Raw genomic sequence first — 14,812 nt, 5'->3', positions numbered from 1 at the left:
CCAAAACTTCAAAAATTCTTATAAAATCACACGATGACGTCATCGTGACGTCACTCCAATTTTTACCTATAACACATCCCGGTCTACCTACATACCAAGTATGAACCAAATTGGACTTACCATTCTCGCGATATAGGGCCCTAAAGTATGCACCTTTAAGATGACGTCACATGACCCATGATGACGTCATCATTGCGTCTATCTTCGCGAAAGACCTTTGCTATATGTTCTTTGACTATGTAAAGTTTCAATGTTATATGAGTATGCTTTATGCAAAAAGTGCCGATGAGAAAAAACGTGCACAAAGTCTATGGCATTTTGGTTGGAAGTCCCAAGAGGAAAAAAAAAAAAAAAAAAAATAAGTACAGAAACAAAGGCTTTTCCGCAAATAAGCGGAAAAGCCAAAAAAAAAAAAAAATTCGTAGAGAAACAAAGGCTTTTCCACTTTGCGGAAAAGCCAAAAAAAAAAAAAAAAAAATAATAATTCGTAGAGAAACAAAGGCTTTTTCGCAACTTTGCGGAAAAGCCAACTAGAAATGTGTTTGTGGACAAACACTGAGCTGTTTCGACCGTTTTATCAATGACTGCCGTAAAGGAGTTTCATCCAGGTCGAATGAACATGTACATGCGTATTCTATACAAAAAGTGTCCATCCTATGTAAAAAAAAAAAAAACCATTTTTCATGACGTCATGATGACGCCACACATTTTTTGAAATTTTCTGTATCTATCTACGACCTAACAAACCTTTTGCAAAAAAGAATTTCGAATAAACCACGTTCCATTGATGAGATATGAGTAAAAGGTCCAAAAATTGAATAATTCATATAAAATCACATGATGACGTCATCGTGACGTCACTGCAATTTTTGTCTATAACACTTCCTGGAATATCTGCATACCGACATTGAACCCAATCGGACATCAGGTTCTCTTAGGTCGATCGGACCGTATTTTATATAATTTTTGAAAAATTTGAAGAAAATATTAAAATTTGAAAAATTCATAAAAAATTAGACGACGATGTCATGATGACGTCACTTCAGATTTTGAATGCTGTTATCCATACCTACCTACCCACCAAGTTTCATAACGATCGGACATACCCTTATATGTGAATCGAAAAATCACGTTTTTGATGACGTCATGATGACGTCACACATTTAACGAAATTGTGTTTATCTATCTATGACCTAACAAACCTGTTACAAAAAGAATTTCGAATTTACCACATTCCGTTTATGAGATATGAGTAAAAGGTCCAAAAATTGAATAATTCATATAAAATCACACGATGACGTCATCATGACGTCACTGCAATTTTCGTCTGTAACACGTCCCGGAATACTTGCATACCAAGTTTGAACCAAATCGGACTTCCGGTTCTTTAGATATAGGGCCTTAAAGTGTGCTCTTTTAGGATGACGTCACGTGACACGTGATGACGTCATGATGACGTCATGATTCGGCATACATCTTCAGATGGTGGTCTAAGTGTGTGCCAGGTTTGAAGTCGATCGGATTTGAAAAAAGTCCAAAAGTGCCTTGTAGAACGAAAACACGTGTTATCCTATGGGAAAAAAAGTGGAAGAAAAAAAAACAAGAGCTGTTTCGGTGTGTACACCGAAACAGCTTAAATAAAAATTCGTAGAGAAACAAAGGCTTTTCCACAAGATTGCGAAAAAGCCAATAATGTTGATCCCTTATAATTTTGTTTTAAGATGTTAACCAAATGTGACAAGTTTGAAATGCCTCCTTCTTATTCTTATGACCACTAATCCAAGCGGCGTGAAACACCACCGTTGTACTGGTGTCTTCTCGGCACTTAGTCATGTTGGGGAAAAAAGGAAAGAAAAAGCCCCCGTTTGGGAAGTTTTCATTATTCAGGTGCTTAATGCGAAGGTCTGGAATGTACCGATATCGTCGTATTATATGGTTCATGACATTCTGATCCATTGAGACTTTCTTCTGTGTCTCTAAGGTCCACACGAAGTGTTTCAAGAAACGGAGAGTCCGGTTTGTTGGACGGTAAAAGCCCACGCCCATATTGTACATGTCAAACCTGTCATTATAGTAAGCGATATCGAAATCGCCTTCAAGATAAGGAAAAGGGTCTTGAAACCAGAAAGTGTCGGCATCAAGAAAAAACACTTCATATCCACGCTGTACAAATTCTAGTATATATTTCGGTCTGCGATTGACGAATTTGTTGTAGTCTTTGGTTCCAAATTTTAGGTAGCGGGCGTTGTTACTGTCAATGTTGACACCACTGATGATGTCGTGTGGTTTAATGACTTGTAGTGCCGGATGGGGGTGCAACGATAGCTCCTTGAACGATTGCTCATCTTCTGCGATCACTACGACGTCGGGACGAGCGCCTGTTCTCTCGATGCTCATCAACAAGTTACGGGTGAAATCCAGGAATGCTTCGTTGGTTGTGGTCAGAACGAGTCTTGACTCTCTTGGGAAATTCAGCAGCTTGATTGTAGTTGTAGGCAAAGGCCGTGTAGGCAAAGGCTGTTTAGGTAAGGACTGTAGGCCCACTGGATTACTCGTCTGCCTGGATGACCACAACCAAACAACTGTGGAGAGGCAAGTAATGATGCACTTTATGTTTTATAGCAAGGCAATTCACAAGTCCGGTCACAAATGAAACAGGCGAATAATAGGTAAGGAAGGCCTAATTGTTACACTGCATTTGAAAGGTTGTAATTGGGTGATGGTATTAGAATTAATCTTCTTTATTGGGTGGTCGTGCACAACCCCGATCACCGTTTTAAAATTGTGTGAATTAATCTTCTTAATTTCTTTATTTTTTATTCTAGACATTAATACCCCGTGAGGTGTTTTTTTATATACTTATTACGGATTAAACTTGTAATTTTGTACCAACATCAACCTTTATGCCAAGGTGTGCATATTACTCTGGCGTCATGATGACGTCATAAAGTATCAAACTACAAGCGATTTTACTTTAAAAGAGGACCTTCTTTATTCACGTAAAACTCTTGAAAATTGGAATCGGGACCAGACTACTCACAGAGCGGATATTTATATGCCCAAAATCGAGAGAAAAAATTGTTGTATATAAAACAAACAATTTAAAAAGTCAGTCACCAACTGACACAAAAATTACAATATAATCAAAACAACGAAACAATTTTATTTGCATAAACTTACTGAACAAAGTAGAAGTGATGAGGCCCCAAGCCACGAGGAGTAAATATGAAACTGAATGATTCTTCATAGCACCCGAGACGAAACTTTAGGAAACTAAATTAGCGACACAAATGAAAAGAAAATAGAACAGGAAGTTTGATAGATCATTATAACACCTGGCCCCTAAAATTTCACTTTAATAAACAGGTTTCCTACATAACCAAAGACTTCATCTCTTGAACGTGGAAGATTAAGATTACGATTGTCGCGGGGTCTATTCCAGTTAGGAAAACCCCAATGATATAAATCCAACCGGTTCAGTCGACAAAATAATCAAAGAAATAAAAATGTACAGAAATAGGTGTATTTACAGTTCGAATTAAAAAGGGCTTTTAATTCAAATCACTCAAACACTCTTCAACTTGAAGTCAAAACAAAATAAAAGCAAAGAAAGTAGATAATGTAAACAACAAATGAAAATGCACAGATTACAACAATTTATACAATGCAAGAAAAGGATAAGCTGTTCGCAGTTGCGTCTCCCATGGTCTTGTCCAGATCCAGCGACGACCAACGATTCGAATCCAGTCACGTCCACGAACGCGCGAGTACAAAGTTCACGAAAAGAACAAAGTTCACGGAACGAGAATTAAAACATCAGAGAAGAAGGGGAGATCCGGGGACGTCAAAGGACTGCAACAGGCGGGAAACTAGCGACTGCAACTTCCGGAAGGACGCAACTCGTCAGGGGACGGCCAGGGGTGTGATGAGATGAAAAGGTGATATGGAGGAAAGCGGAACAGAAAATCGTCACTCAGCTCCCGAAGTGGTAGAAGTAGTAGTAATGCACAGCTAGGTCTCGTCCTCGTCCAAAATGACAAACGGCAGGAGAACCTGTGCCAGGAAAATGATGGGTTTACAAAATAATGAAAGTGTAACAGCGGTGATTCCAGTCCAGAGCAAGGAGAGTGATGTACTCTACACCAGAGCAAGGAAAGGAATCATAATTAACTAAATTATTTTAAACAAGTCTATAAAAAATAACCAAAAGAATATCAACTAAAAATATATCAAAAACTAAACCTAAAAAATAACTAGGGTCATCAGAAGAAGATCCATAAAATCCTTCTTAAAACCAAAACACTGAAACTATTCCCACAGATCATTAATCTGGGCTCACACTGAGATAACCAAAACACAAGCCTAAGGCCAGTTCTAAAGTAAAGATAAACAACGAGCACAGTGCGACTAGCCTACAACAGGTGGATGATGATAAAACAACAGTAAAATCTCGTGCATACGAAATGAGCAATCTACAGTGTACCCAAGGTCAACCAAAACTTTCACACACTCTGGCCTGGTCTGGACCCTGGACAGAGTCTTGCACACAAGATTTACAAGATAAGATCAGTGCTAGAATGTCTCAGATAACAGAGCGGCTGGACCCACACGTGGTCAAGCTAGCTTAAAGTGGCAGAACTGACTAGTGACTGTGATAGTACAAAAATGTGTTAAGCTAAATCATAGGCTAAATACACTTATAGTTAAAGGAGCAAACTAAGAACTCAAATCTAAAGCAATTAAACAAACCCAATTCCTACAATGAATGAATTGACATAACTCAGAATTGGCACGATTCATACAAGTCTCAGACATCTATTAAACTTCAAGTTATATCTGATCTAATCAAAAGGAAATACTCAACTAATCTAAAAAATAAAATAACTATTCAGCAATCAATAAGCAAGAAAAGTTCAAGTAAGTTTCAAAATGTTCAAGCAACCCTATGATGTGAAATCATAAATCAGCATCAACTTGAAAAGTTAAAAGCCATAGGTTGAACATATATCTACATCAACTTCAATCTTTCTAATTATCAGAAACTCCAAACAGTCCAAATGAAATATAAATGAATCAGATCATACAATATCTTTCACGAAATAAACTGAATCCATGGACCAATGGAGGTGATCCACTCAAGATAACTTTCAAAACAGAAGTCATAAAGATCCATTCAAATATAGAGCAGAATATTGTAACGACAGCATGAATTGGAATCAGACGCAATCAATATGTACAAAGGAAAGAACTCGTTCAAATAAGTTTCATAGTAGAAAATAACTATCGACTCATCAAGCATGGAAATATGAATGAAAGAGAATGAAAAGTAAATATTCCCTAAAAATACTCAACACAATTAACAGTTCACTAATGAACTTATACTAGTGATAAATATATACTTAAATGAAGACAAATTTGGAAAACTTACCTGTGCCAGGAAAATGATGGGTTTACAAAATAATGAAAGTGTAACAGCGGTGATTCCAGTCCAGAGCAAGGAGAGTGATGTACTCTACACCAGAGCAAGGAAAGGAATGCCGCACCCGCGCACAAACAACCCATCACTCCAGGCCAGGCTGTTGCCCCCCACATTGTCTTACATAATACATGTGAACCATGCCTGACACAGGGCAACACCACAGAGGGTACAAGAAGAAGGAATTTGATGAGGCAGCATAACCACCTTGAAAACAATAGACTTGCTTTAGTCATACACAAATTAAAATAATGGCAAATTTGGGGGGGTATGACACTCTCCCCTTTTTAAATCATGTCGTCCCGACATGACATTTCAATGTGTCAACACATAGGAAATTATATATGCAAAAAGCAAGACTGAACCATGGTAAGAAACTGCTTTTGGACAGCCATTTGTTCTTCCATCAGCTTGGTACTCGATCTACCAACTCTACCATACCCAAAGCGGTTCGGTGGCTGTCTGCGACGGACTGGCCATCGACCTCTTCGCTCAGGGGTAGCAGGAGAGTCCTCAGTCATTGATTCTTCTGAAGATAGAGAGTCAGGCTCGGAAGAGGCTTCTGCTGAGGAGACAGGGCTGGGAACTGGTTCAGCCTGATCTTCAGCAGCAACGACGGGGAGGGGCTCGGACGCAGAACTCTCTGGGGGGTCTTCCTGCTGAGGTTCAGACAGTGCCGGATCCGTGACTGGTTCTGCAGGGGTGAACACTGCGGCTTTCGGATCTAACTGTCCACTTGTTGATCCCCCGTCGCTGGCACTAACGCGTCCATTCCTCGGAGCTGGTATCGGGCGAGTCCTGTGCTCAATTGTCACCGTGGGCACTGATGACTCAGACTCACTGTCCTTGAAGAGAGGCACATCATTAGCTCTAGCTGCGAGGGGAGCATCCTTCCGTCTAGGGGGTCTGCGTGGTGAAACCCTCGGAGGAGGACCAGGTGGAGTGAGCTGTATCTCGGGTTGGGCATCGGGAAGATGCCCACAAGGTAACAGCATGTTACGATGCAGAGTTCTGTCTGGTCCACCATCCTCTGGTCGCACCACATACACAGGCATGTCATCGGCGATCCTCCTGATGACATGGTAGGAAGTGGTTGTCCAGCGATCAGCCAACTTGTGCTTACCAGTGAGGCCTACATTCCTCACTAGAACTCGGTCGCCGACTTCCAGGGCTTGGTCACGGACCCTCCTGTCATAGCGCTCCTTATTGTAGCTCGCAGCTTTGGCAGCTTGTGCAGCAGCCACTTCATGAGCACGTCTCAGGCGATCCTTCAGGTCTTGGATGTATTTGTGATGCGAGACTGCCTTCTTAGGTGGGTTGTTGATGCCGAACTGCAAGTCGATGGGTAGACGGGGTTCACGACCAAACATCAGTGAGTAGGGTGACATTCCTGTGGCGTTGTTTTTGGTGCAGTTATAAGCATGGACCAGGGGGCGTACATGGAGTCGCCAATTCTTCTTCTTCTCAGCATCCAGAGTCCCGAGCATGCTGATGAGAGTCTGATTAAATCTCTCAACTTGCCCGTTCCCCTGGGGATGGTAAGGCGTAGTCCGGGACTTCCTAATGCCAGCCAATTGGCATAGCTCCTTAATCAAGCCAGCCTCGAAGTCTCGACCCTGATCCGAATGGAGGCGCTCGGGGAACCCGTAGTGAATGAAAAACTCTTCCCACAACACCTTTGCCACTGTCTTCGCTTTCTGATCCTTAGTTGGGTACGCCTGTGAGTATCGAGTAAAATGGTCGGTGATCACTAGGATGTTGGTGGTATTCTTGCTGTCAGGCTCCAGGGAAAGAAAGTCCATGCACACCAGTTCCATGGGGTGGGTAGTGGTGATGGAGACCAATGGTGCTCTTCTCGTCACTTTCTGCTTTCGACGAAGACATCGGGGGCACATCTGACATAACTTCTCGATGTCTTCAGCCATTCGGGGCCAATAGAAGCGGGCTCGGGCTAGGTCCAGGGTCCTCTCATAGCCCAGGTGTCCAATCTGGTCATGTACCCCATCAAAAGCGATGTAACGCTGGCTTTTGGGTAAAACCAGTTGTTGTCTTGGCAACTCTCCTGGACTGGCACTCTCGCGGTAAAGTACCCCATCCTTCAGAACCAGATGCTTCCACTGTCGCAAGTAGATCTTGATCCCGTCTGACAATGTGGACCGTTCCTCCGCTGATGGCTGTGCTCCTCTCTTGAGGCAATTGACCATGAACCTTATTTCCGTGTCACCCTTCTGCAAACCAACCCAATCACTGGTGGTCAGACCAGAAATGGAGTCATGGTCTGGTTGCTCGACACTGGAAAAATCATCAGGTACAGCACTTGTACTATCCGTGATAGTCTCCAACAGGGCGCAGGTAGGAGTGTGGTCATCCCCTAGTACCTCGACTACCTGTTGACAAATAGTTGACACGATCGGCTCATCCAACACAACATCAACACCTAGGACCCTATCACGTAATTGCTGGATCTGCTTGTCGTGGTCAATGGACGCTTCGTCTTGGGGCTGAACATCTTGCGGACGTCTAGACAGGCCATCGGCATCTCCGTTCTTCGAACCCGGCCGGTACTGAATGCTGAAGTTGTAGTTGGCAAGGGCAGCCAACCACCGCTGCCCAGTAGCATCGAGTTTGGCAGACGTCAGGATGTAGGTCAGCGGATTATTATCCGTTAGAACTTTGAAGTTACCTCCATACAGATAATCATGGAACTTCTCAGTCACCGACCACTTTAGCGCCAAGAACTCAAGCTTGTGGGCAGGGTAGTTGGCCTTGCTTCTTGACAGACCTCTGCTGGCGTAGGCGATGACCTTCAACCTTCCTTCCTGTTCCTGATAGAGCGCTGCCCCAAGGCCGGTGATGCTTGCATCTGTGTGAAGCAGAAAGGGGGAGTTGTAGTCCACGAACCCTAGGACCGGAGCGGTTGTCAGCTTCTCAATCAGGGCATCAAAGGCATCCTGGCAATGTGGCGTCCAGAGTACCCCAAAGGGTTCGGTGGCACTTCTGTAGTTGACCTTCTGCTTCCTCCCCTTTTTGAATCTCTTCTTAGTAAGGTCACATCCGGCGGTCAGTTGATTTAGGGGTCGGGCAATGGAGGAGTAATTCGCCACAAACCTCCTGTAATAGCCCGTAAACCCTAAAAAGGACTTCAACTCCCGGGCATTTGTCGGCGTGGGCCAGGACTTCACTGCCTGGATCTTGTCTGGATCGGTGCTGACTCCCTCCCTGGACACCACGTGGCCTAGGCATTTGACAGAGGTTTGGAAAAACTGGCATTTTGCGTGGTTCAGTTTGAGACCAAACTCCTGCAAACGGCTCAGAATCTCCATCAACCTCTGCTCATGCTCTTCCAGAGTTTTGGAGAAGATGAGGAGATCATCCAAGTACACCATGACATCCATCAGGTTGAGATCCCCCACACACTTCTCCATAAGCCTCTGGAAGGTCGCTGGGGCGTTTGTGATGCCCTGTGGCATCCGGTTGAACTCGAAGAACCCCAGGGGACACCAGAAGGCGGTCTTGGCCTTGTCGACCTCCTCCAGCTCTATCTGGTAATACCCGGACTTGAGATCCAGGCACGTGAACCACTGGGCACCATTTAGAGCGTGGAGGGTCTCCTCGATCCTAGGTATGGTGTATTGGTCCCTGATGGTCCTCGAGTTCAACTTGCGGTAATCGATGCATAACCTCACATCGCCATTCTTCTTCCGGACGACCACAATGGGTGAAGCAAACTGACTTTCGGAAGGGCGGATGATGTCACGGTCCATCAGCTCCCTCAGATGTCTTCTCACGTCTAAGTAGTCTGCAGGGGCGATGTTCCGTGACCTCACACGGAAGGGGGAGTCGTCAGAGAGGTGGATCTGGTGTTTGACTGCTGAAGTGCAGCCAATGTCCAAATCCCCTCTGGAGAACACCTGCGACCTCTCCCGTAAGAGCTGGGTGACCCGTTCTTTTGTCTCTTCTGGAATTGGCGAACCCTTGAAGTCAAAGTCAAGTGGTTGCTCCTCTGGGACCTCAATATTCGCGCAGCTGGCCTGATGTCTAGGGGATGTGACTTTTCCATCTAATCTATCTGGGTGTAGAGACTGAAGCACCTCCACAGCATAGGCATGGGCGATGGTGATACCTTCTGGGAGAATGATATCATGCTCAGACTCATTCCTCACCATCACTGCCACCTTGCCTCCAGAATTTGGGGAAAAGACGTCTACTGTCCGTTGGACGACCAGACCACCAGGAGAAAAACATCCTTCATCGGACTCAACCATAATAACTGCCTCCGCCGGGAATGAATTCTCAATCAAGCCTTGCAGCTCTATGTGGTTGCCCTTCTCAATCGACACAGGACCGCTGAGAAGCCGCACATCTGATACTTTGCCGTCTGGCCTAGTCGTCATGGTGGAAGCTTCAATCTGGAGGTAGGCTGCCACCCAAGCACTGGTTACCTGTAACTTCTGGAGGAAGTTTGGGCCAGCCTCTTGTTTGCAGCTTTCTAACAGCCTCCCAACAATATTAGTGTTCGTGCCTAGAAGGAGAGGTGCTCGGTTGCTGCCATCTCGGCCGGGGGTGACCAGTGCCAACGTCGTGGTCTCCATGTCAACTCCAGCCGTCTCTTTTGTGAATCGCACTTTCACCTCTATGTACCCCAGGTAAGGCACCGATCGTCCACTTGCTCCCACCACAAGAAGATTGGTGATGGGCTGTAGCGGATGATGAAGAAGATGAGTCCTGTAAAAGGACTCAGCGATGCACGTTACCTGGGACCCAGTATCCATAAGGCATGGGACTTGAGTACCCTCTATCTCAGCAGTAAGAATGGCTGGGTTGCCCACCAGTTTCCTCGGTAGCCCTTGGAGGGGGCTACTGCTCATGCTGAGGCAGAGGGTTGACTTCTTGGATTCTTCTCGCCTTATGGGACTTGGTATACTCTTGGCCGCAGGTCGTCCCGCTACTGGCGGCCACCTTCGTTTCCCGAAGTGGAAGCAGGCTTACACCTCGAGGCCATCTGCTGTTGAACTAGTGGTGCGTTGGTTTCATTTGCGCACTCCGTCAGACGATGCCCCTGCTGTCCACAATTGAAGCAGATCAGTGGATGTCTGGCTCTTGGCTTCTGCACTTGACGGTTGTGTGGATGCGGGCGTGACCAGCTAGACTTCTGTTGGCCCGGGTTGGCAGGGATCCCGTGGTGATGATCCGCGGTCTGAACTGCAGCCAACTGCTGCTGAAGAAGAGCTACAGCTTCTTGAAGCTGCTTCACATCATCCATCGGGATGGGCGAGGCCTCCGCTGCAACAGCTACTCGCTTTGTAGCCACCTTCTGCTCTCCAACCCTTCTTTCCTCCTTCTCTCGTTCTCTCTGCTCCTCAAGCCGTACCTCTTGCAGAAGAGAAACGAAATTGGGAGGAGTTGGGCGCTTCTTCAGGTCAAGCTTCATCAGCAGTGGTTCATGGTAAAGGCAGCCCCTGGTGAATTGCTGAATGCGGACATTGTCGACCCGGTCGGGGTTTACGCCACCAGTATCCTGCACCCGAGTCAACAGCTCCTGCAGTCGTACGAGGTACTCGGAAGCTGCCTCTACTGGTCGCTGGAAGCATTCGCTAAATCGCAAGTACAGTTCGTCGCCGTCAGCGGTTACACCATAGGCTTTCTCGAGCCCGTCCAAGCATTCTTCGGCTGTGGCCTCCTTCCCCAGTGCCCACACGATGTTGCTCGCCGGTGGGAGAAGTGACTCGATTACCCTGCTGAGCTTCTCTGACGAAGAGATGTTCGAGTCCTCGACCAGCTGGCGTGCTGGCCTCTTCCAGCTTTCATAGTCGAACTCGCCTGATGGTACTGGGGTTTTGCCAGAAAACAGTCGAAGCCGCCGCCGGTGTGTCGATGATGAAGATACAACATGCTTCACCACCGCTTCTCCCACCGCTTTGGGCACAGGCTGGTCTGATGTAGTGGGTTTAGACGGAGTACTTGGCAAATCTTCCGTTGTCTTACCATGGGCTTTTAAGAAATCCTCTAAAGCATCTTTAAATTCTGTGTCAGACATGGTTCAACAAAATTACAGCCAAAAGAAAATAGAACTATTCTTACAAACTCAATACAAAACAAAATGTAATACAACGGCAAAAAATAGAGTGTATGAGCAATTGTGAACTGTGGTTGCTAATAAATTTGATTAGCAATATAACCTAAATCCGGGTGGTGCCTCCAATTTTGTCGCGGGGTCTATTCCAGTTAGGAAAACCCCAATGATATAAATCCAACCGGTTCAGTCGACAAAATAATCAAAGAAATAAAAATGTACAGAAATAGGTGTATTTACAGTTCGAATTAAAAAGGGCTTTTAATTCAAATCACTCAAACACTCTTCAACTTGAAGTCAAAACAAAATAAAAGCAAAGAAAGTAGATAATGTAAACAACAAATGAAAATGCACAGATTACAACAATTTATACAATGCAAGAAAAGGATAAGCTGTTCGCAGTTGCGTCTCCCATGGTCTTGTCCAGATCCAGCGACGACCAACGATTCGAATCCAGTCACGTCCACGAACGCGCGAGTACAAAGTTCACGAAAAGAACAAAGTTCACGGAACGAGAATTAAAACATCAGAGAAGAAGGGGAGATCCGGGGACGTCAAAGGACTGCAACAGGCGGGAAACTAGCGACTGCAACTTCCGGAAGGACGCAACTCGTCAGGGGACGGCCAGGGGTGTGATGAGATGAAAAGGTGATATGGAGGAAAGCGGAACAGAAAATCGTCACTCAGCTCCCGAAGTGGTAGAAGTAGTAGTAATGCACAGCTAGGTCTCGTCCTCGTCCAAAATGACAAACGGCAGGAGAACCTGTGCCAGGAAAATGATGGGTTTACAAAATAATGAAAGTGTAACAGCGGTGATTCCAGTCCAGAGCAAGGAGAGTGATGTACTCTACACCAGAGCAAGGAAAGGAATCATAATTAACTAAATTATTTTAAACAAGTCTATAAAAAATAACCAAAAGAATATCAACTAAAAATATATCAAAAACTAAACCTAAAAAATAACTAGGGTCATCAGAAGAAGATCCATAAAATCCTTCTTAAAACCAAAACACTGAAACTATTCCCACAGATCATTAATCTGGGCTCACACTGAGATAACCAAAACACAAGCCTAAGGCCAGTTCTAAAGTAAAGATAAACAACGAGCACAGTGCGACTAGCCTACAACAGGTGGATGATGATAAAACAACAGTAAAATCTCGTGCATACGAAATGAGCAATCTACAGTGTACCCAAGGTCAACCAAAACTTTCACACACTCTGGCCTGGTCTGGACCCTGGACAGAGTCTTGCACACAAGATTTACAAGATAAGATCAGTGCTAGAATGTCTCAGATAACAGAGCGGCTGGACCCACACGTGGTCAAGCTAGCTTAAAGTGGCAGAACTGACTAGTGACTGTGATAGTACAAAAATGTGTTAAGCTAAATCATAGGCTAAATACACTTATAGTTAAAGGAGCAAACTAAGAACTCAAATCTAAAGCAATTAAACAAACCCAATTCCTACAATGAATGAATTGACATAACTCAGAATTGGCACGATTCATACAAGTCTCAGACATCTATTAAACTTCAAGTTATATCTGATCTAATCAAAAGGAAATACTCAACTAATCTAAAAAATAAAATAACTATTCAGCAATCAATAAGCAAGAAAAGTTCAAGTAAGTTTCAAAATGTTCAAGCAACCCTATGATGTGAAATCATAAATCAGCATCAACTTGAAAAGTTAAAAGCCATAGGTTGAACATATATCTACATCAACTTCAATCTTTCTAATTATCAGAAACTCCAAACAGTCCAAATGAAATATAAATGAATCAGATCATACAATATCTTTCACGAAATAAACTGAATCCATGGACCAATGGAGGTGATCCACTCAAGATAACTTTCAAAACAGAAGTCATAAAGATCCATTCAAATATAGAGCAGAATATTGTAACGACAGCATGAATTGGAATCAGACGCAATCAATATGTACAAAGGAAAGAACTCGTTCAAATAAGTTTCATAGTAGAAAATAACTATCGACTCATCAAGCATGGAAATATGAATGAAAGAGAATGAAAAGTAAATATTCCCTAAAAATACTCAACACAATTAACAGTTCACTAATGAACTTATACTAGTGATAAATATATACTTAAATGAAGACAAATTTGGAAAACTTACCTGTGCCAGGAAAATGATGGGTTTACAAAATAATGAAAGTGTAACAGCGGTGATTCCAGTCCAGAGCAAGGAGAGTGATGTACTCTACACCAGAGCAAGGAAAGGAATGCCGCACCCGCGCACAAACAACCCATCACTCCAGGCCAGGCTGTTGCCCCCCACATTGTCTTACATAATACATGTGAACCATGCCTGACACAGGGCAACACCACAGAGGGTACAAGAAGAAGGAATTTGATGAGGCAGCATAACCACCTTGAAAACAATAGACTTGCTTTAGTCATACACAAATTAAAATAATGGCAAATTTGGGGGGGTATGACACGATTATATGTACTTAGTTAATTATATGAAACAAGTAACAACCCAGCTTCAAGTCAATGATAGATTTCAGAAAGATTGATAATACAGAGTGAGTCAAAAAAAAAGCGGAACCGAAACACCCCAAAATATATTTCATATTTAGGAAAAACATGTAGCACCAAACATAATAATGACTGGATAGCCAATTTCATAAGCTACTTTTAGATAAAAAAAAATTACTGAAAAATTGCTCAATCCGTTCAAAGAATATCACCATTTAAACGCAGCCTGTTTCGTCCAAAACAAAAGTAGTTTAGTGTGTATTTTGGGTGTTTAGGGACAAAACCAAAAAAAAGACACAGGATGCTTGTTTCAACAACTGTCAACAACTGTAGTACACAATATCTTTATTAACAACCCTGCTTAGGCAATCAATATGATTTATAAAATCCACTTTTTAAAAGATGGGCCTTCAAAGGAACTTTGTTGAATAGTTTCAACTTTTAAACTGAGGTTTTATCGCTGGTGATGTTTGAAGACAATTGTGACGACGATTCTTGAAATCGCATTTTTGGACGAAAGAGGTTTTAGGGTCATAGTGTTTCAATCGTGATAGTCTTTGAACGGATTGAGAAATTTCAGTAATTTTTTTCATGTAAAAGTAGCTTATGAAATTGGCTTTACAGTCATTATTATGTTTGGTGCTACATATTTTTTTTTAAATATGAACCATAATTTTGGGGGTTTGGGTTCCGCTTTTTTGAGTCAACGTGTAGCCTTTCCCCACACAACTGATGATGGAACCGTGTAGGAACAATGTGA

General features: G+C 43.5%; 1 protein-coding gene across 1 annotated transcript; it reads right to left on the bottom strand.

The window, feature by feature from the left end:
• Window positions 1-10,401: 10,401 nt before the first annotated feature.
• On the bottom strand, window positions 10,402-14,000 carry LOC119741127 (paraneoplastic antigen Ma3 homolog). The gene is made up of 2 exons (XM_038216818.1): window positions 13,688-14,000; window positions 10,402-12,312 (listed from the first exon to the last, which is right to left on the bottom strand). The coding sequence occupies exon 2, from the start codon at window positions 11,511-11,513 to the stop codon at window positions 10,422-10,424; it is 1,092 nt and encodes a 363-aa protein (XP_038072746.1). The 5' UTR covers window positions 11,514-12,312; window positions 13,688-14,000; the 3' UTR covers window positions 10,402-10,421.
• Window positions 14,001-14,812: the final 812 nt, after the last annotated feature.

Source organism: Patiria miniata, unplaced genomic scaffold (genome assembly GCF_015706575.1).
Source record: "Patiria miniata isolate m_02_andy unplaced genomic scaffold, ASM1570657v1 HiC_scaffold_5, whole genome shotgun sequence".
In the NCBI taxonomy this organism is placed as follows: Eukaryota; Metazoa; Echinodermata; class Asteroidea; order Valvatida; family Asterinidae; genus Patiria; species Patiria miniata.
This window is presented reverse-complemented; position numbering and strand designations above follow the sequence as displayed.